The 20570-nt window shown below is 44.7% G+C and overlaps 1 protein-coding gene across 6 annotated transcripts in view; it reads right to left on the bottom strand.

Moving 5' to 3' along the window:
* Nucleotides 1-9204: 9204 nt before the first annotated feature.
* EMB1895 (ARM repeat superfamily protein) overlaps nt 9205-20570 on the bottom strand; it is a 49269-nt gene continuing 37903 nt past the window's right edge. For 3 of the 6 annotated variants that reach the window (XM_086804282.1, XM_086804299.1, XM_086804272.1), the window contains 4 exons: nt 20216-20323; nt 12644-12847; nt 10451-12441; nt 9205-10209 (listed from right to left, as the gene is read on the bottom strand). In XM_086804282.1, the coding sequence (XP_086660408.1) occupies nt 9627-10209; nt 10451-12441; nt 12644-12847; nt 20216-20323 (2886 nt within the window). In that variant the 3' untranslated portion in view covers nt 9205-9626. Of the gene's footprint in view, nt 10210-10450; nt 12442-12643; nt 12848-20215; nt 20324-20425; nt 20553-20570 lie in introns of all 6 variants that reach the window. The other 3 variants (XM_086804306.1, XM_086804316.1, XM_086804290.1) reach the window with 3 other exon arrangements.

The raw sequence follows: 20570 nt of genomic DNA, 5'->3' as shown, positions 1-20570 counted from the left end.
ATACATACGTACGTACGTACGTATAATATATATATATATATATATATGCATACATATTATACGTACGTACGTATAATATATATATATATATATATGCATACATACATACATACGTACGTACGTATATGCATATATACATATATCCAGGCATATATACGTACGTACGTACATACATACATACATACATACATACATAGAATATAGATATAGAAGTCATGGACCACGTGCGGTGATGCTATGCCATAGAATGAATTTTCCTACACGTGTATGTATCTCTCTCTCTCTCTCTCTCTCTCTCTCTCTCTCTCTCTCTCTATATATATATATATATATATATATATATATATATATATATATAGAATGAATGTTCCTACACGTGTATGTATCTCTCTCTCTCTCTCTATATATATATATATATAGAGAGAGAGAGAGAGATACATACACGTGTACGAACATTCATTCTATGGCATAGCATCACCGCACGTGGTCCATGACTTCTATATCTATATTCTATATTAACTATTAAGCACCAAGGAGAGGGGGGGGACATGACAAGATAGGGGAGAGTGTATCCACGTGTAAGCCAAGGAGTGAACATTTTATTTTTTATGCCATAGCAACATGCTGGCTGAGGACCCGTATATCCTATATGTGGAACTTAGGAAGAAGTGTAGATAATGGGGTGTTTTCCCTCTTGTATAGAGCCCTTCATGGTGGGTTGGTTAGGAGGTTCAAAAGAGGGAAACATGTATAATTACTTTGGTAGTGTAACAACATCGAAAAAATGTCGCTCTTCATTGAGCCATGTCGTATAATTTCCACGTGTATATAGTCAGGTGTGTGCACACATTTTTTAGAAGCCCCTTTTTTCGAGGGATGCTAGGTCATTGCACCACACACACCACAGATGTTAGGATTCAAACCTGGGTCCATTCGTTTGGACAGGGTAGAATAACACAGGCTAGACCACTTGGGCTAGAGCTTGCTGATGGAGGACCAATGAGTTTTGATTTCCTGAGGTGAAGAGAAAGTGCATATGCCCAAAACATAGATCATCATAAGAGGGTGGAGATAGCAAGACCTTGGCTCAAGCTCAAACCCTATTTACGTTACCTTCATGTGCAGAGAGAGAATCTCACGTGCATCATAGTTCATAATCTAGCCACTACCGTATAGTTCATGCAGAGAGAAAGAACCTCATGTGCATCATAGTTCATCTTTATCTTCATTTGGTACTACATTATTTGTATAACAAATTATAAACCCTATTTATGGTTCCTTTATGTGAAGAGATTATTTTGTGCAAAAAGAAGAAACATCACCCATCATTTTGCTCTCTTTTTGAATTGGAGGTAAATTAATATAATATTGAATCTCACATACATATATTCATGTCCCAAAATGATCGCCAAGCTACTATCGTTACATACATATTAATTGGCCATTTTCATATTTAACTACTTTCTCAGGGATGTTAATCACAATAAATTTGGCTAGATTTAAAATACACACATGGATATCCACATAAAATAGTCTCCATTCTAGTGTGATTTTTGAGGGAGACTTCCTCTCCAACTACTTCCACCAGCACCTTTCAACCCAGCACACTTTCTCCCCTCTAGCCCAACTTAGCTCCTCCCTTCTCTCTCTCTCTCTCTCTTCCTTTCTCCCCCTATCTCCCTCTCTCTCTCTCTCTCTCTCTCCCCCCTCTCTCTCTCCCTTCCTCTCCCTCTGCCACCCTCTTCCATCTCTCCTTTCTTGCCCCTCTCCCTCTCCCTCTCACACTCTTCCTATGCATAATCTCTCCTTCCCTCTCTCTCTCACCCTTTCTCCCTTTCCCACCCTCCCTCTCACTCTCTCTCCTTCCCTCCTCTTCCCTATCTCCCCCTCTTCCCTATCTCTCTCCCCCCCTTCCCCCCTCTTCCTTTTCGCTTTCCCTCTCCCACCCTCTCCTATCTCTCTCTCTCTCCCTCTCTCCCCCCTTCATTTCCCTCCCCCTCCCTCCCTTTCACTCTCCCACCGACCCTCCCTCCCTCTCCTTCTCCTTCTCCCTTTCACTCTCCCTACCGCCCTCCCTCTCCCTCTCCTTCTCCTTTCACTCTCTCCCCCCCTCCCACCCTCTTCCTTTCCTCTTTCCCTCTCCCACCCTCTCCTCTCTCTCTCTCTCTCTCTCTCTCTCTCTCTCCTTCATTGCCCTCTCCCTCCCTCCCTTTCACTCTCCCACCCGCCCTCCTCTGCTTCTCCCACCATCTTCCCTCCCCCCCCCTCTCTCTCTCTCTCCTTCATTTCCCTCTCCCTCCCTCCCTTTCACTCTCCCCCTCTCTCTCCTTCTCCCACCCTCTTCCCTCTCTCTCTCTCTCTCTCTCTCTCTCTCTCTCTCTCCCTCTCCCACCCTCCCTATGCATAATCTCTTCTTCCCTCTCTCTCACTCATCTTCAATCCTTCTCCCTCCCTTTGTCCCCATGTCTCTCTTTCACCTCGTCTCTCTCTCTCTCTCTCTCTCTCTCTCTCTCTCTCTCTCATCTTTACATACCTTTGCGTAGCATTGGATGTGTGTTTATTTTGTGCATTTGTATTTTTGTGTTTGCATGACATTGCCTTCTCTTTATTATCCTTTTGCATGTCAATGCATGTATGTGCCATTATAATACATTGCATTGTATTTTTGTGTTTGCATGACATTGCCTTCTCTTTATTATCCTTTTGCATGTCAATGCATGTATGTGCCATTATAATACATTGCATTGCATTGCATGCATGGCATTGCATTTGGATGTTATTACATATTCATGTCGTTCCATGGTACTACTTGCCCTTCGCATAGTGTTGCATGCCTTTTCATGTGATTGTATATCATTTGAAGCCTTTGCATGTGACTTTATATGATTGCATGTGAGTACAATTGACAAGGTGAATAATGTACACAATTATACATACAAGATAATTTCATTCTAGGAAAGATATCTTGTATGCGCCTTGCATACTGTTTCATAAAAAATAGTGAACAATGTAAAATTATTAAGGTTAATAATTTTAAATTATTATTAAGGTCATGGCATAATTATTTGAGAGGAAGAGGGAGAGCGAGAGCGAGAGGGAGAGGGAGTGTGAGAGAGAACAACATAACATTACAAACTCAGGATCAGAAATACTGCTTTCAATTACAAATAAAACCAAGTTCATTCACATACAACTTCCAAATACAACTCTTCTATCATAACTATTATTCAGTACCATCGAGAGTTCTATGGGCGTCGCTTATCCTCCTCCGAGGTGTAGGCACAAAGTAAGCGAACAACGTTTGTTCCCTTCCACACTTCCTCTAGCGAGAGACGCTCGGACGCATCATTAATAAAACCATGGACTCGCCATATATCAATTAATCCTACCACTTTGGTCTGCACTAGAGAAATATCATTATCACTACTAGGAAGTGGTAAGGATGTGAGATCTTTCCTTGCTTGTGCACCATCTATAGTCTTTTGCACCTGACCTCCACATTGGTAGTCTCCCTAGCGATACGTGCAACAACTTCAATGCTATTTTTTTATGAGGCCATCACAAACAATACTAAGGAGGGTTGTGGGTGGTGTGCTCTACTAAGAATGCTAAGCTAAATGGTGATTAACTAACTTGTATGGAGGTTATCTGTATATTTATAGTAGTGGGAGGGGTGTGCTCTTCTTTTGCACCAAACAAAAAAAGATACCTTTTTTTCTTTTTTAATGTCAATAATAAAGGCATTTTTCCTCAAAATCCTACATCCCAATAAGGTATTTTTCCTCAAAATCCTACACCCCAATAATGAAGGTATCTTTCTTTCTTTTTTGGGGAAGAGCGAGTATGTCATGAAGAACAATGAACAATACAAAATTGAATAGGATAATATAGATGCCAATTGTGGGCAAGAGAAAATTTACTCCCGAAAAGAAATTTCATTTGGATCACATATTGGTTACTCAAAACAACAACAAACGGGAAATGTAATAAGGCAATTAATAATAAAGACAACGCGAATTATAGTTGAAAGAGCAATTTATTCCAGAAAAGTTATTCATCATCCTCTTGGACTAAAGACATCTACGTGCTTATAAGAGTTACAGCAACATTGTTTATTACAATTGATAACATACCATAACTACCTAGGGTTCCTCCACCTATGCGCTTTTATGGGCTACTGTATTCTTCAACTCCTCTCTCAGAGGGGCTCCTCCTCTTCGGCAATATACCCATAACTCTGCCAAGTGCTGATAGTGCTTCCAATCTTCATATTCCACACATACAAATCTCCAGAATCAATAGGCTCATCCGCTAGCATCTTACTCCAAAGATTACAGGCCTCTGTCGTGATTCTCAGATGTTCTATCGCATCTCCGCCCGTTTTGTTGCACAAATCCTTGCAAACTCTATCAAGGGTATCCTTCAGAGTATAGTTGGGGCCATTAGAAGAAGACATAAATGAGATTAAAAAAAGGTTAGTTGATGATGGTGAGGGTTGTTAAGGAAGAGAATGATGGTAAGGGAGAGAGATACAATAAGAGGAAGAGGGAGGCAATAAGATTTGGAAGTGACTACCTACCTGATTTAGAGGCATTGCTCTGCAAAGACTGGCACACCCAGTGTCACATCCAGGATGGTCAAACCTCAGAAGCCTGAAGGCCGAGGATTAGAGTAAGAGCCCGGGGTCATATTTATAGATACACAAAGCTAAAAGCAAAAAGAGATTTTGCATGGGTATATCATAAATTTAGAAAAGTAGATGCATGGTTATTCCCTAAATTTAGAAAATTAGATGTATGGCTATTCCCTAAATTTAGAAAAGTAGATGCATGGATAAGTGTTGTGTGTAAAAAGAGGAATTTCATGAATAAGTAATATATTCAAGAAAATCTACGTAGACATCAACATTGAGAAGGCCTTGAAATAATAAATGAGCATATTCCAGCCATTGACATACAATCACATTGATTGTCCTACTAAAACATTTAAAAAACGAAAAGTAAATAGACCTTGCTAGAGAGTTGATATAAAGGACATTTTATTATTACAACATGAAGGACCTTTTCAAAACTACAATTCAATGTCATCAACAGTACAAGGTCCTTTTCAGATTATTCTCCTATTGTTGAACATTCTCATTAGGTTCTCCTTTTTTAGAGTGGGTTGATGTATAAACATATTATGGTTCACATCTAACCTAAAGATGCGCAAATATACAAAATAAAGGTGCTTGTATGCATATTGGCATTTTTTGTCCATGTGCTGCTGGTCGATAGCCTCCACTCCCTCTGGACTAGCCTCCACTCCCTCTGGACCGACCAGCAGCCCTAAATCATATAAAAGCTGTGCTACAATCATCATCACGTATGATCAACACCAGCCATCGTCGATTCTACCCTATGCACACAAGTAGTAGCGTGGCCATTGACGCATCATTGTTGATCATCATCATCTTGCTGCACGGTGCTCTGCTCCAACGCACGTACATTGGAGATCGGCACCATCCTGCAGCTCTGCCTACGTCACCATTGACTATTGTCACCTTGCTTCATCATTGAGCATCCAATACTCTGTCGCTCGCTGCCCTTCTCCTGGCATATCCTATGTGCAGCACCTTGTACCTCCATTGACAACTTACTTGCATTTTGCAGGTCTTGCTCTGCTGCACACTGATCTTGTGCAGCGCTGCATTCGCATCCTTCAACATCGACATTGCCATCGTTGTCCCTAACAAGTGCCTTCATTTTTACCGAGACCAGCATCTTGCTTTGAATTCGTCTTTGCTTCTTCATCACCAATCTACTACTCAGAGTCACCTCACATCAGAAGGCCTCTTGTCCTGGATTACTTCACCATTATACATACACTCATTCATCCATTTCATGCTGTGTTGATTTGCTCTGATCTCTTGCACATCTGGTCCTTCCATCCTTCTTCCCTCACATGGTATCAAAGCTATCGTGAGAAAAGGGATTGAAGACCTTAAGAGCACATAGCATGGATCGTCTACCCATGATGCCGAAGGACTAGCCTTTGTCACCAGAAGTTGATTCTCCTTGCTCAGATCTAGACCACATGAAGGATGGGACTTCTTACTCATTGGAGAGTCTCATTCAAGGTCTTACATTGGGAGACGACCAGCCTGTCTACACCTACTCACCCTCTACACCTTTGGCATCTTGTCCTTCCTCTCTAAGCTTATCAGACTTCTCTTCCATAGAGGGATACATGCCTACAACCAATTTGCCAATACTGGACCCCGGTATCCAGCCTCATTTGGAGAGCCTTGCTATGCAATCTAGCCAGCCTGGACTTCCATTTGGTTCTTTCTCTCAGGGAGGATAGTTACCACCATGGTCATCCGGAGATCCATCATCATCAACTCAATCGAAGACTGTGTCAGGTTCGTATGTACCTTTGAGTGCTTATGTGCCTAACACTACATGGTTGTCCACTTTTATAGCACATGTTTAGCATATGGTACCAACTACTACCCTCAATCCCTAGAGTAATGTGAACCCGAATTGAGGAGGGTCTAGGAGAAGAGTATGCTCCCAAACTACTGGTGTACAAGGAGGTAACACTGTTTTCTCTTCTGGTTCACCTTCTGTTCCTGCTCCTAATGTTTTTAGGAACACTGCACAACCTCAAGCACATAACCAACCCATGTTTCTTCCTACTGGCGTTGGCATGCAGCCATTATTGGGTGCACCCCCACAAGAACCTACATATGGGTTTTACCCACCAAGACAAGGATCTCTTGACACTATGCCCGTCGGCACTGTGTCGTCACGCAACATTTTGGGGTATCAAGTAGTTTACCAACCCATCATAGGCACTACACCAGTACCAACTTATATGCCTACTCAAGGATTTTTACCTTAGCCAGACATTCCACCTGCGCCCAGTGCCCAGCCTTACTTGATAAAGGGAAATTCCAAAAATATAAACCTAGGATGCAAGCTAGCTTGTTTTGTAAAGCTTGGATGGAGCACACCCCACAAGAGCCACTTAGAATTCAATTCTTCTTCTTTTGTGGTGATCAAGTTTCCCACACATGGACATCGTCAAAGAAGATATGTGAATGCTTTGGCTAGCCCAACCAAATGGGATATGAAGATGAGAGTTCAAATAGGCTGGAAATCTTCAGCGGTAGATTTTGGTTGGATAAAATGGATATGGTGAATGGGGGGTCCGCATCAGATGCTGCAGAAACATTACCAAAGACAAAGGGCATGTGGGCAACCGTTGTATTGAATATCTCAAGGCACATGATAAAACACTAAAGCAAGGTCTCTATTCCTTCTAATAACAAGATTGTGAGGGCCTTGGATTTGATAGGTTTGCTTTATACTAGAGGCATTCCAACTTATCAAACAATTATAATTAGATGAAATTATAAATAATATGCCTATACAAATTCATCTCCTCTAGTAAGAAGGATTGATGTAAGAATAAGCAGTTTTTTCCAAACACTAATTTGAATTGTAAGGTGGCTCTTGAGCTTTTGATATTGAAATGCCTGGAGCACGTTACCCATGGTCATATACATCGTTGTCATTGTCGTCAATTCTTGACACACCACACAAACCCAATCCTTTTCAAGTTCTAGAATCATCGCTTCCATATAAACACCCTTGAAAAAAAGATCATACTAGACATATCCTTTCAAGTAAATGATGGAATCTAACGAGTATGCCCATGGATATCAACTTGATATAGCCTAAGAGATCCATCTCCTGAACGTGGAAACAATCCAATCTGGCTAATCAACCATTCTAGTCTTACTTATCAACCACACATCCCACTCAAATCTTACTTATCTAGTAGTAGAGATGAAAAACTAATTTATATGTGATGAGTATACATATCAAAGTTGTTTAGGGGTGGCTCTTAATGCATTCCACAATGATTTCCAATTTTCAGGAGGTACCATTTCATGTACTGATTGGGTATTCTCTAAACTCACTAAGCCTTTCATGAAGATCTCCTTGGCAAGCTTTTTCTGCATCTTCCACACCCCACATCATGGCCTTTCCATGACCTTTTCTATCACTGTTCTTTTGCATTTTGCAATTTAATATCTTCTCTCCGTATTTGCTATAGGGTGCTTTTAATCCTCCACATGTATTTTCAACCTTCTGTATCTCCCATCACATGGCTAGGTACTTTCCAACAAGAGACAATTCTACATTAAATGGCTACTCCATACATTGGAGGCAATGGTGAAATCATGCTGTATGCCGAGCAAGCTCCACACATAAGGCAGCTCACCTATGATGGCATCCACCCCACCTTTCAGCCCCATTTAGCATTTCGCACACTGCTCCTCTGCTCCCTTGAAGCCCCAGCATTGCCAAGAAGTTCTCTATTAAGGAACCCCCTTAGGAACCAATGGGCACGTTGCTCTTCAACACAAATTTGAACCCTTGGATGTGGGATTAAGATCACAAAAAAAAAAAAAAGAATTGATCTTACAATAAATCTTACAGATTAATTCTTTGATTTTCTGCTGTATTCCTTCAATTTAATGAAGACAATGTTCACAAACACAATTCTTTTTGTGCTGCAGATGCTAGGCGGCGATGATCCGACCCACACGGCATTGTGGATCAAAGTTACGGCTGGGGCAAGTGCAGGAATAATAGGCAGTGCTGTTGCGCATCCAACTGATGTGGTCATGGTTAGAATGCAGGCTCAATCTTTGAGGACACCATTAGGAGGTAGCTTATCTACACAGAAAGCTCAATGATGTGTGGTCAAAAAATCACTCTTTTCAACATTTTAGCCATACAATCAGGTACGATGGATTTGGTTGGGTAGGGCTTAAAGACCAGTACTCTAAAGGTAATTAAATTGCAAGATAGGCAAGCCTATTATCCATTATGTCACTTTTTGGGCCTTGGATAAAGCAGCACCTGTACTATTTTTTACTGGCACAAGATGGAAAAAAACTTAACTAAAACAAATTTGCCTCTGTGACTGCTTTTTTGGCACATGGCTCGTTCTCAATCCCTCACATAGGTTCAACATTCACATCTTGTTCAATTCTAATGCTAGAAATAAGGTGGTTTTTACCAGCAGTAGCAAAGCAGGTATCCTATTGTGATCCCTTATCACTTGTTTTAAGTAAAATTCAACGTATCATTAATGACTTGCTACAACTTCGACAAAAATGATGACCTTTTACTTGGGCTATTGTTATGACAAAAACATAAAATATCATGTGATTGCATAAAGAAAAGATTGTGTAGAAATCAATATGCTGACATAATATATCACAAGAAACTCAGCTCACATCCACTGCCATAATGGATCTAACTAACCACGCATCATACCCTGCCCTACACAAAAGCTCTGTCACCCCAGTTCTTTTAACTAAAAAATGTACAGTTCATAGCTAAAACCGACTCTTGTTTTTCGAAGTGGTTTTGGGAGCTCTTAGGCCTCTTAGTGGGGCTGGCTGCCAAGCAGTAATGATAGTATCTCCCACCTGAACTGGCAGCTACTCTTCCTCAGGAATGGGGGGCGGATAGAAACATGCCGGGGTTTTAGATTGCCAAATTTTCTTGCCCTTGGCTTCATGAGATGAACTCTGAAAAGAGTGACAAAGCAGGAAAAAATAGTTAGCCAGACACCGAGGGGGTGATTCTCAAAGTTGGTCCATTGCTCAAAGGAGGCACGATCCAACAACGGCCCTCGTTATCCAAACATACTGCTAGCACGGAGATGTGGAACAATCCACATTTTGAATCCAAAGTGTTTAGCAAGCAAGAGGCAAAACCTTGGCCTTTTTCATTCACATCACAAAGGACAACAGGAGGAGAGACCCTCTTATCCTTGCCATACTTTTCATGTTCACTATGTTCTTCCCACATCATTTCCTTCGAAGTAGAAACCCCTTTCCCCAACTTCAACATCAGCTCCTCTATTAGAGAAAGTTCATTATCACTCCAGATTGTCTTGTCCTTGCACCAACCTAACCTCCATCCGATATAGAACTCTTCATTTACAACATTCTGCCTCTCAGCTGATTTCAACAGCACCGCACAGCAAAGTCTTTTTAATAAAATGCCACCATTGATGTCTAGATTGCGTATCTGAAAGCATAGGCTTAATGGAGCCAAGCACCCCTGAGATATAGTTTTACCCTCCACCGTCTGTGTATTAACCATTATCTCAACAAATGCCTCAATGCCGACTGGTGGTCTGTATTCATAAGATAAAGCCATCAAAACACATTAGAATCAGAAAAACCTTTCATTTTCTACCTAAATTCTTCTGTTGACATGGTGAAAGCATGTCTTCCCATCTTGTGATTTATGGCATTATGTGGAACATGCATGCATGCAAAACATACATGCATACACGCATACATACATATACTGTATACAGGCAGCATTTACCCTAAAGACAAAATCATTGCGCATTGAATTTAGAACAGACTTACCTGGTACAGAGGAAATGCTTGGGGAGTTCCCATGGAAGACACAGCCACTTTTCCACGATATACTTGAGCATATGCATTCCTCTTGCTAGAACTACCCATGATAGCTCCAGATCTCTTAAATTTGCATCCTCTTGTAGGTGCAATACCTCTCTAACAGCCCAGCTGATAAACTGGACGGATTTCTTCTCCAAAGCAGATGTACAAGAATCCCATTTGGCTATCATTAAAGATCCATGTGCACCGCCAAGCTGTAGTGTAAGGGAAAGAAGCTCAGGCCATTCATCTCCCCCAACTCCATTTAGCCGTTGGTATAGATCATTTGCAACAAAGGCTGCTCGAGACTGCATGGACAGGCTTAAATCGTTCCCTTTTCCCAAGGTTTGCAGGGCTGACAAAGAAAATACAGTGCAAAAAGACAAGAAAGAACAACCTAGTGCAGCCAAAGACAATGTGTTTGCACTTCCCCTGTCTATACCGATACAAGAGACACGAAGCATGTCGAACGCAACTGCTAGCTTCCGGAACTTTGTGGACAACATTCCTGATTTGCTTGCAACTGCTCGAATGCTTGCGATCAATGGCTTCATGGAGTCGTCATCTACTAGTGGTGTGTCTACCATCAAATTGCCGATTGTTTCTACATCAGATGCCTTGAAATCTACACATACTGGCGCTAACAAACCGAGCAACTCTCCCAAAGTACAAACGAATGTGGTCCTAAGACTTAACAGCCATCTCTGAAACTCAAAAGTTCTGTCTAGCTTAACTGCAGCCGCAAGTGAGCTCTCTGCTGAATGAAGACCAGAGAGAGCCCTTGCTATTGCTTCTCCTAAGTGTCCAGGCATACCAGCCTGTGCCATTTCCTTGATATTTGTATCTATCCACATCACATGGGCACCCTCTACCGCTTCAACATTTACACCATTCCATTTCTCACATTCACTTTGTATGTTTGCTTCAGAGGTGCAAACTGCAGCAAGAGCTTTCAGCCAAAAGTAAGAACTTTCCGACTGAGCTTTCTGTGCAATGCATTCCATTAGTGATGAAAAGCTCATCCAAAGGCCGTGGCAGGCAGCATGTGTCACTACTTTGTAAGCAGACCAATAATCTCCCTCCTCCACGAAAGATTCCGCTATATGATTGACCTTGATTGCAATTGCTTGAGCTTCCTTCGATCTTACATACTCTCTTAATTTCAAGAGCAGTGCCAGAAGATCTTTGAGAACATGATGTGAGATATTGGCTGCTGTACTTTGTGATACTAACTTGGTCAGTCTTCTGAGAGTCCTTTCTTCAGACATACATACAAGTCCACAATCTCTAATGCAGAGACAGATCATTCTCAAGAGAAAGGATCTGGCCACAGGTACTTCGGATGATTTTTCTGCATTCTGATCACTTTTTCCAGGCAGTACACTGCTTGCAGGTTCTTGCTTCCAGTTGCTGCTTTCCGTCTGCTGGAGCTTTCTCAGTAAAGCTTCAACCATCCCAGAAAGGCAGTCAACAATAACAAAACCACACTGAGAAGAACCTTGGGCCAACTGCAGTAGGAGCCCACACAAAAACCGGCATCTTCTTCGTAGCTCACTGCCACCAGACATACTTCCATCTTTTGAGATGTCGTTTGCACCTTCTTGCTTGAGGTCTTCAGGATTCCAATGACAGCCAAGTAACGCTACCTGATCACATATAAGCAAGGCAATCCGAGTGAGAAGATCAAGACCATACATTGGTTCCTTGGTATCAGACGTCCCTGGTAACATTTTGGTTTCAGCATCTCCAGGTAGCGAAAAAATTCCAAGTCCCATTTGCACATCTGCAACTTTGAGTACATCTGGTCTCAGTTTATCAACATAGCATACCAGATCTACTAAAAGACTGAGCACGGGTTGCACTTGTGACCAGTTTGGGCGCAAAGCACTGAGTTCCACAACCGACAGTAATCGTATAAAGTGACCAGCATCGACAGCCATGGCACAAAAAGGAAATAGCTGCAACAAAATGCACTTTTGCATGTCAGAATCTAGGTTTGATTAAAAAATACCCACAATTTGGGACTACCCCCACCCATTAAAAGGGGAGATTTAACCCGCCCATCCCTTATGGGCTGGGGGATCTCCCTTGTCTCATAAGAGGGGTTTCTGTCTGTAAAAATCCTTCAACAAAAGAGAAAATTCTGAAGACGTGAAGTACCTTCCTCAAGGCTTGCAGAGCCAAAGCCTTTAGACAAAATGGTTTATCAACATTTTCTAAGATGGAAATCATCATCTCAACAGCCTTTGCTTCAGAGCCAATCCTTCCTGTTGCCTGTTTGGCAAGCTTTATCAGACACTTCAGTGAAATTGCATGCACGATGGCGCGAGGGTCCGAGCAGAGATACGACAACAGCAAATCAACCTACAAAGGTGGACATCCCAGCCCTTCAATGTGAGCAATCAAGGCATCAAACTACAAAATAATTGGCGTGTGGATGGACCCCTTACAAATACAAATGAATAGGTTTTGCAAAAAATCTTTAGACCCAAAAGACCAGGTGAGTAGTCTTTTGTAGGCCCACAATGACTACTCACATCAAAAGACTACTCACATGCCCCTCACATCCTTAGTGGCTTCAACCGGATAGGCTGTACATCCTTAAAGACCGTGTGAGGCAGTCCCTTCCATTAGCATTCGGTGCCTTGTTGGCAACATTCCCAACATTATACAGCACCAGCACCAGTAGAAAAGATGCCAGTCCTTACAAAATGGTTTTTTGATAAACTTGCTTGGTGCGTACCCTTGGTTAAGGCTGGCTGTGTAACGAGCTGGAGCTCTCATGGCTATGAGATTAAGCAGCCGAACTGCCCCCCCTCCACCTCTCCCCCTTCGCGTTCTTCTACTGCCAGTTCCCCCCACTGTGAGGGGTGGCCTTGCAGCATGCTCTGCCCAATTTTTCTGCCCAGACCCACTTCCTGCCCTGTTTTCTGCTGTGACCCCTCCACCCATTTGCACGTTCGAAGTTCCACCTCTCCTCTGCACACCCCCTCCCCTATTCTCTCCGTCTCCCACTCCTCTCCTGCCTGCATGTGTAATGCCGGCAGCCCCCATCCCTTTTTCCCATGTAGCCTCCTCGCCTGTCTCCTCCTTCCAGGTGGTTCCTTTTGCTCGCTGTTCGAGCACTTGTGAGATGTTTTTCAGTCCCCCTTTCGGAGGACTCCACTGCAGCCACTCCAACTTCCCCAACCAAGGCCACCCTCAACCGTCCTTTGTAAGAAGCAGACTTCCAGCTCCTTTCTACCTTGATGGCCTTATCGGAGGACACTCCTTTGGTTTGCAAGATTGTCCACAGCAGACCTGCAAGGGGACACAGTTGGGACCTCCTGCAAGCTGTTCTTGTTGGCAAGCAGGGACAGTTTACCTACATCTAGTTCCTAGGTAATAGCTACACCCCAGTTGAGTTCGATGCTGCCCTGCAGAAAGAGTCATGCAGCACAGCCCCCTCGCAATATGCAATGCCCATGCATATTTCACTTAATGGCACCATGGCTTCTAACCCAACTTTGATCCACTGGCCACTGCAGCTGGCTTCCTAAATTTGCTTCATAGGCCTGCCCAAAGAGTATCACGAGCTTCTCCTAGTGATTGGGTGGCCCTTTGCTCAGATTCTTAAGACGCCCTGGACGGCGGTGGTGAACATAGCCCAAGCAGTGGCGCTTCCAACCATTCAAGTGTTCATCTCATTCTCAAAGAGCCTCCCCTAGCATCTCTCGACCCACCAACTAGATGGATCGCACTTCTTGTAGAGGACCATGGTTTCCAATCTATTCAAACAGTGTTTTGATTGCTGCCAGATGGGCCGCATTGTGCAATCTTTAACCTGACACTGTTCTAGTGATAGGCGACTGGCATAGCACCTATAGGCAGTGCCCAAAGATAGCCAACGACACACTTGCAGCCCCACCCACCTCTTCTTGCCCCTGTCTCGAAACCTCACAACACCCTTGGGCATATGACCGACCCCTCCCCCCCCCCCCCCCCCCCCCCCCCCCCGCCCCCAAAGAAAAAGGGAAAAAAGCATGGGCAAGCCACCCTTGAAGACTCAAGTGGGAGCCTACGGGGCACAGTAGCAACCTTTTGTTGGATATCAATGCTCCACCCTCATTCTGTATTGTCTAGGCACCGGCTAGCTCATGTTTGTACGGCCCCCACTATAAGGAGTAGCTATGGTTGAGTATCAAGGGCGCCCAGCATCCCCGTACTCACACAAGAAAGTGGCCTAGAAGGCCAGATGGTTCAAAGACGGCTTGGATTACATTTGGCACAGTGCCAAATAGGCTACATGCTACACTAGACCGTTATCTCATAATAATAGTCCACACGTGGAGTGGGCGTAGCAATTGCTAGTTCATCTGGATGGGCCGAGTCTACACCATGGACGGTGGCACCGACTATGACCGCGGCCCTACATGGTCACATCACGGCCGCCCCATGTATATAGGCATATATAAATACACGGCCAGCCCCTTCTCCACACAGGTCATCAATCATCACTGTTAGTTTACTCCCTAGCTTCTACTAGCATTCAACCTCCGTCTTAGCAGTAGTCCCTAGCTTCTACTAGCATGCAGCGTCCGTCTTAGCAGTTCCAGATCAACCATCGACGCTCCCTTCACATAGGGGCACACGGGTGTGGGGCTTTGCCATCTATTGTAAATACAGTATTCTTCTCTATCTCTGTTATTGTGCAATTTGAGTTTTAAACTTTTGTGTTGTGAAAGAACTACTTCTTGTGAGTGTTCTCTTGTATATACACCGCACGTTCTGTCCTCTATTGTTTTTCATGGTAGAGTTGCACAGCTAGGGTGAAGCTATGGTGGATCAAACAAATCCATGGAGGGTGTGTGTGTAAAGAGAGAGAGAGAGAGAGAGAGAGAGAGAGAGAGAGAGAGAGATTTGGCAAAGCTCAAGGAGATGTGACAAAGAAGAGTAGAAAGAAAGAAAGAAAGTTATATTAACCTCTACAAAAGGCCAAAATGACCTACAAGATCAAAAGATTACATCATGTCCATGGAATACATCATTATGGGTACTAAAAATAAAAGAAAGGAACAAGAGCTGAAATGCCAAAGCTAATCCCAATACAAAGAGTGTCAAGCTCTCACATCACCCTAAAATATCCCACATAGGGCGCTGCATCATGGTACCCAATGTAGTAAAGCTGAGCCGGCAAGAGGGTGGTGGGAAATGATGACTCTGATCCTCTTGTGGTGATGCAAGCGTGGGCGGGGGCCACGGTGTCAGGGGCGTCGGGCTTTGCATAGCTCAATGGCTCTATCTGGTATCACTCCTCTCAGCGGGCTCCTGCATCAACTGTAGTGGGTGGATCTACTCTCGGAGCTCTAGTCTGGAAGAAGTCAATGAGAGCTCTCTATGCTAGGGTCCTCGAGCGGGTGCAGCTGGCTGGTTTGGGCCGCAATAAGGACTCCTTGTGTTTGCAGAGCTCCAAAAGGAAAAGCCCTAGGCATCTCTGGTCTAGAAAATCCATGATCCTAGAAAGTGTCGAAATCCGTCTGAGAAGATGCAGTGGAACATCCCCCTGATCTCATAGTATACCGGGCATCAGCATATATAGTGGGCCTTTGTCTCAGCCTCTGTATGGCAAAGCTGGCATATCCTGTCTTCTGGTGTAGTTGCCCCCGGCCCATATCGGGCTATCTTCACTCTCAACTTATGGGATGAGGTGCAGATCTCTCCAATCGCACATCACACCCCAAATGACAGATGTGTGTCCATGTAGCGCGAGCGTATGATGAAACCATCCTCTGTCAAGCAAAGAAGATAATCTCTATAGAAGGCCATCTCTATAGAAGGCCATCTTTATCCCCAAGGGCTGAACGGGTGAACGCTAGGTTCTCTGAGTATCTAGTCTCACAATGTCCTTCCTGATGACCCTGTTCAGCTCTGTGCGGCTAAGAGAAAAGGAGGGGGCCTCTATGCTGTACTGAAACGGGGGGAGTGCCCTCATCTGCATGCCATGTATACCGAACCAAGTGCTCACCTGTGCATACCAGGCTCCAGCACTGTGTGTCTCCATCTAGTGCCAACTGTCTCGAGGACTCTAGGGCGAGCCGGGGGTATCTATCTGGTGGGAGCTCCCATAATCTGTGCTAGTACGTCACTGTTTGGAATAGAGCATCTATCACGATTAGTGCAGCCCCCATCTCCGCTCACACAATCTCATGTGGGCCTGTGGCATTGATGGCTTACTCCTAATCATGTGCGATATCATCATCACTACAGGCCTCTCCATCGGCTTCCACCCATCATATACCTCTTTCGTATCTGTCTCACCTGGCTCCCCCCTCCGTCTCCTCTTGTGGTACAAGCTGGGACCCCAGATGGGAGCTCCATACAATAGTGCAGGTCTGACTAGTGTGTCAAATAGCCAAAGCTTCGTCCTCGGCTCAAGAAACTGTATCTGTGAGCACTAAGTCTCGAGTGAGCTCAGGGTTGCATAGCCACGCATCAATCTGGTTTCGGCCGCCTTCCGCATAGAGAACTACGGTCCAGCAAAAGCAATCCCAAGATATACATAAGAGGTCACAAATATATGTAAACTGCAGTGCGGATCTACCTATCCGCTGCGGGGAGGTATTAAAGTCTAAAGATCATAACCTTGGTCTTTCCAAAGTTCACAATGAGGTCCCGGTCCCAAAGTCTAAAGATCATAACCTTGGTCTTCCCAAAGTTCACTGTGAGGTCCCGGTCCTCGCAAAAGGCCCATAATGCATCCAAATGCCCCTGTAGCCCCTGTGGTGATTCAGAGATAAGGACAATATCATCTGCATACAATAGGATAGGTATCAAGACTCCTGCCAATCGTGCTCCTAGTCTTCCCTGTCTGTCTATGTAGTTAGATATCTCATTAATGTATAGCCCAAATAGAGTAGGACATAGAGGGCAGCCCTGTTTCACCTCGATAATCCTCTGTATGACCTCTAAGTCACCCCATGGGGCCTATACTCGGCTAGTGACAGACTCATAGAGTGTGAGGATCCCCCAAAGCATATCTGTTGGTACTCCCATATCTTGAAGTCTCCTCATCGATCTGGCTCGTGGGACAGTGTCAAAAGCCTTGCAAGAATCCACAAAGCAACAATATATCCGATGCCCGTGAGCTCTCCCCTCCTCAATGATCCCCCATAGCGTGAAGATGTGATCAAGTGTGGAGTGTCCCCTCTGGAAACCTACCTACCCTGGTGCTCTGAGTCTCTGCTCTTTGGCCCATCTACTGAGCTCATGCTCCAAGATTGATCCATAAATCTTGGCCAACGTGTGACCGATCATATTAGTCATGTAGTTACCGGGGTCCATGGGGCCACCTGCCTTCAGAATAGGCACAATGGTATTAGAAGACCAACTGGCGGGGGAAACCTTCACATAAGGCCCTATTGAACATATGAACCAAAGTGGAGCCAACACATCCCTCGCATGGGAGAAATGCTCAGCAAGCAGCCCATCTTGATCCTAAGCTCTCCCATTCTGCATCCTGCCAATAGCATCTCTCACCATGCTCAAGTGGAAGGACGAGGAATGGGGGGTACGAGGCTTAGGTGGGCTTGGGAGGGGTGACAGATCTCAAGCGGACATCACAGGACATGGCGACCCGCGCGGACTATGGGGAGTACTTCCTAGCCCTTGGTGGGGCTCATAGACTAGCCATTTACAACGGCCTAGCCCAGTGGCCTGGTTCCAGCTCTTTCACTTGCTACCCCTTCGGACATGGAGCGAGTATAGTGGACTACTTGGTGGGCTCTCTCTCCTTGATACCACTCATCCCGGGCTTTACCATTTCGTCCCGCCCCATCGGTGTCACAGCTGATCATGCATACTTAGCCTTCTCCCTCACACGCCAATACAGTGGCACACCACTCAGCCACCCGATCTACCACATCATTGCCACCCGAGATACCACTTCACCAGGGAGACCTCTTCTGTCTACTCTGCTCGCATTTTCTGCACCCTCTCCAACCTTGATGAGCTTACCACACAGCTTGCAGCCACCCTTCATACATCTGCTGCAACTGCCTTCCCACACACTGGAGCCACTCCTAGACCACCAGGTGGGACTGTTCCACAGAACAGCTGGTATGATGAGAAGTGCCGCGAGACCCGTGTCTGCCTGTAGCGGGAGGTTGCCCTAGGCTCTACCACACTCACCAGCAGGCACGAGCGATCATCCGATGTCTCACATGGAGGAAGAAGCAAGCCTATCTAGCCAATCTCGAGCAGGAGCTGTACCCAGTTATTTCTGGGACAGGACTGCAAAGAGGCCTAAGCAAAATTGTCTAGTTTCTATTTGACATCATCCAATGCATCAATAGATACTTATAATTCAAACTTAAACACACTGTCTAGGGAGGTGGTGTAGGTATGCCATAAGTCGGGTGAGGTGATCGGAGTCGGTAGGCGATGATCCTAAACGTTCGCTGGAGAAGTTCATATTATCATCATAAAGTGGCAGGTATGGAGCCTCCGCACGGGTGGCATGTCCGGATGTGGCTGGTGCAAAGTAGCACACTGCATGATCCTCACCCACATGAACTGTGCATCCTCATCCCATCTGACCACCTATATCACATGCTGTAACTCCCCTCTGTATAATATAGCCACTTCTAGTGCCTCCTGCTGTGCGTGGCTGTGGGCGGTGGACAGACTCCCATCTATATCCCCTAACCTCCGTTAGTCCGATCCATTCAGTCACCCCTCCAGCAGAGACCGAATGCTCTATCCGGATGGACCTCATCCACACCCTCCAAGGATGTTTGGAGCAATTGACGGGCGACTCCAATCGCATGCAATAGCGCCAGGCCACCTTCTTTCACACTTGGAGCCCATGACCTTTCCTCGCCCGAGTGAACACCAGCGTCACATGGCATTACAGGCTCCCAGTGTAGCTTGTCCACCCTCCCCCTCTAGGCTCTAATATGTAACCTTCCTTCAGAAGAACCTGCCATGGAGGGATTCACCCCCCCCCCCCACCCCAACAGGTCCGTCTTTCTTCTACATTGTACATGTTATCTCCTCGGAGGGTTGCAGACCTCTCATAAGTGGGCGTTTTTTCTTTACTAATTGAAGGATCTTTAAAACTTGCATAGTACGGTACCCCCTTGTGGTACTCGGGTGTGTGTGTGGTTAGTATGGGGTGTGTGTGTAGTTGGGTGAAATTCCCGTGTGCGACTAGGAATGGAATAAGACCTCATTGAAAAAAAAAAAAAAAAAAAAACTTGCATAGTACCAAATATCGGCATGCTGCTATATTATTGTTCCTGCCTTTAAAAAAAGGCTGGCAATATGGCTTAGCTAACTCATGCCGTCATGCAAAGGTTCCGCATTGTGGACCCTAGAGATGCGATAAAGAAAGAAATCAAAAGGCTCAGTAAAAGGGAGACAAAGTCCATGCAAAAGTATGCAAAGCCACTTTGATGAGGACCAGAGGTCTAGAGAAGGTCTGAGGGTTTTCACTCAAGCTGCTCCAATGGCCCAGGGACCAATGGAACTGCAGGCCATCATAGCCACACCAAAGAAGAAATTCTTAGAGCTTGACAGTTATTTCTTCTCCCTTGGCTCACTGCTCAAGAGGAATGTGTAAGGAAGGTGACCTTAAAAGTGTGGAGCAAAAGCCTAAGTGCTCAAAATTGTAGTGGAGCATCCTCAAAGTAACCCATACCTACAAATCCAAAAGGAGATATAAAAACAGGAGATTGAGAGTTAGGGAGAATAAACCTGATCAGCAAGTATGATACTAGATTTCGAAGCCAGATTTGAAAGTGCTTCTAGTGTAGCAACCACAACTTTCTCCAGTGGCATTCTCAGCATTAATGCTTTTCCTGTCTGCACCAAATAATTTATATCTGTATGAGCAAGTACAAAGGTTGAATAGCTCGCATGCTTTTTGAAGCAAATACTTGAAGGCCCATTACACATATTGCCCACCTTTTGCAGGGAGGCCGGTTTGATTGCCCTCCTGAGGAGTTGTTCCTGCCCGTCATCAGATTTTCTGACAGCGAGGATAGGCCAGCAATATCCGTAATGGGCCTTAAGTAGACTTAATTTTGATGATCTGCAAATACAATTTTTT

This window comes from Cibotium barometz, chromosome 1 (genome assembly GCF_041138505.1).
Source record: "Cibotium barometz isolate CiBa-2024 chromosome 1, ASM4113850v1, whole genome shotgun sequence".
Lineage (NCBI taxonomy): Eukaryota > Viridiplantae > Streptophyta > Polypodiopsida > Cyatheales > Cibotiaceae > Cibotium > Cibotium barometz.
Note: the sequence above shows the minus strand (reverse complement) of the source record. Positions and strands in the feature narration are given on the sequence as shown.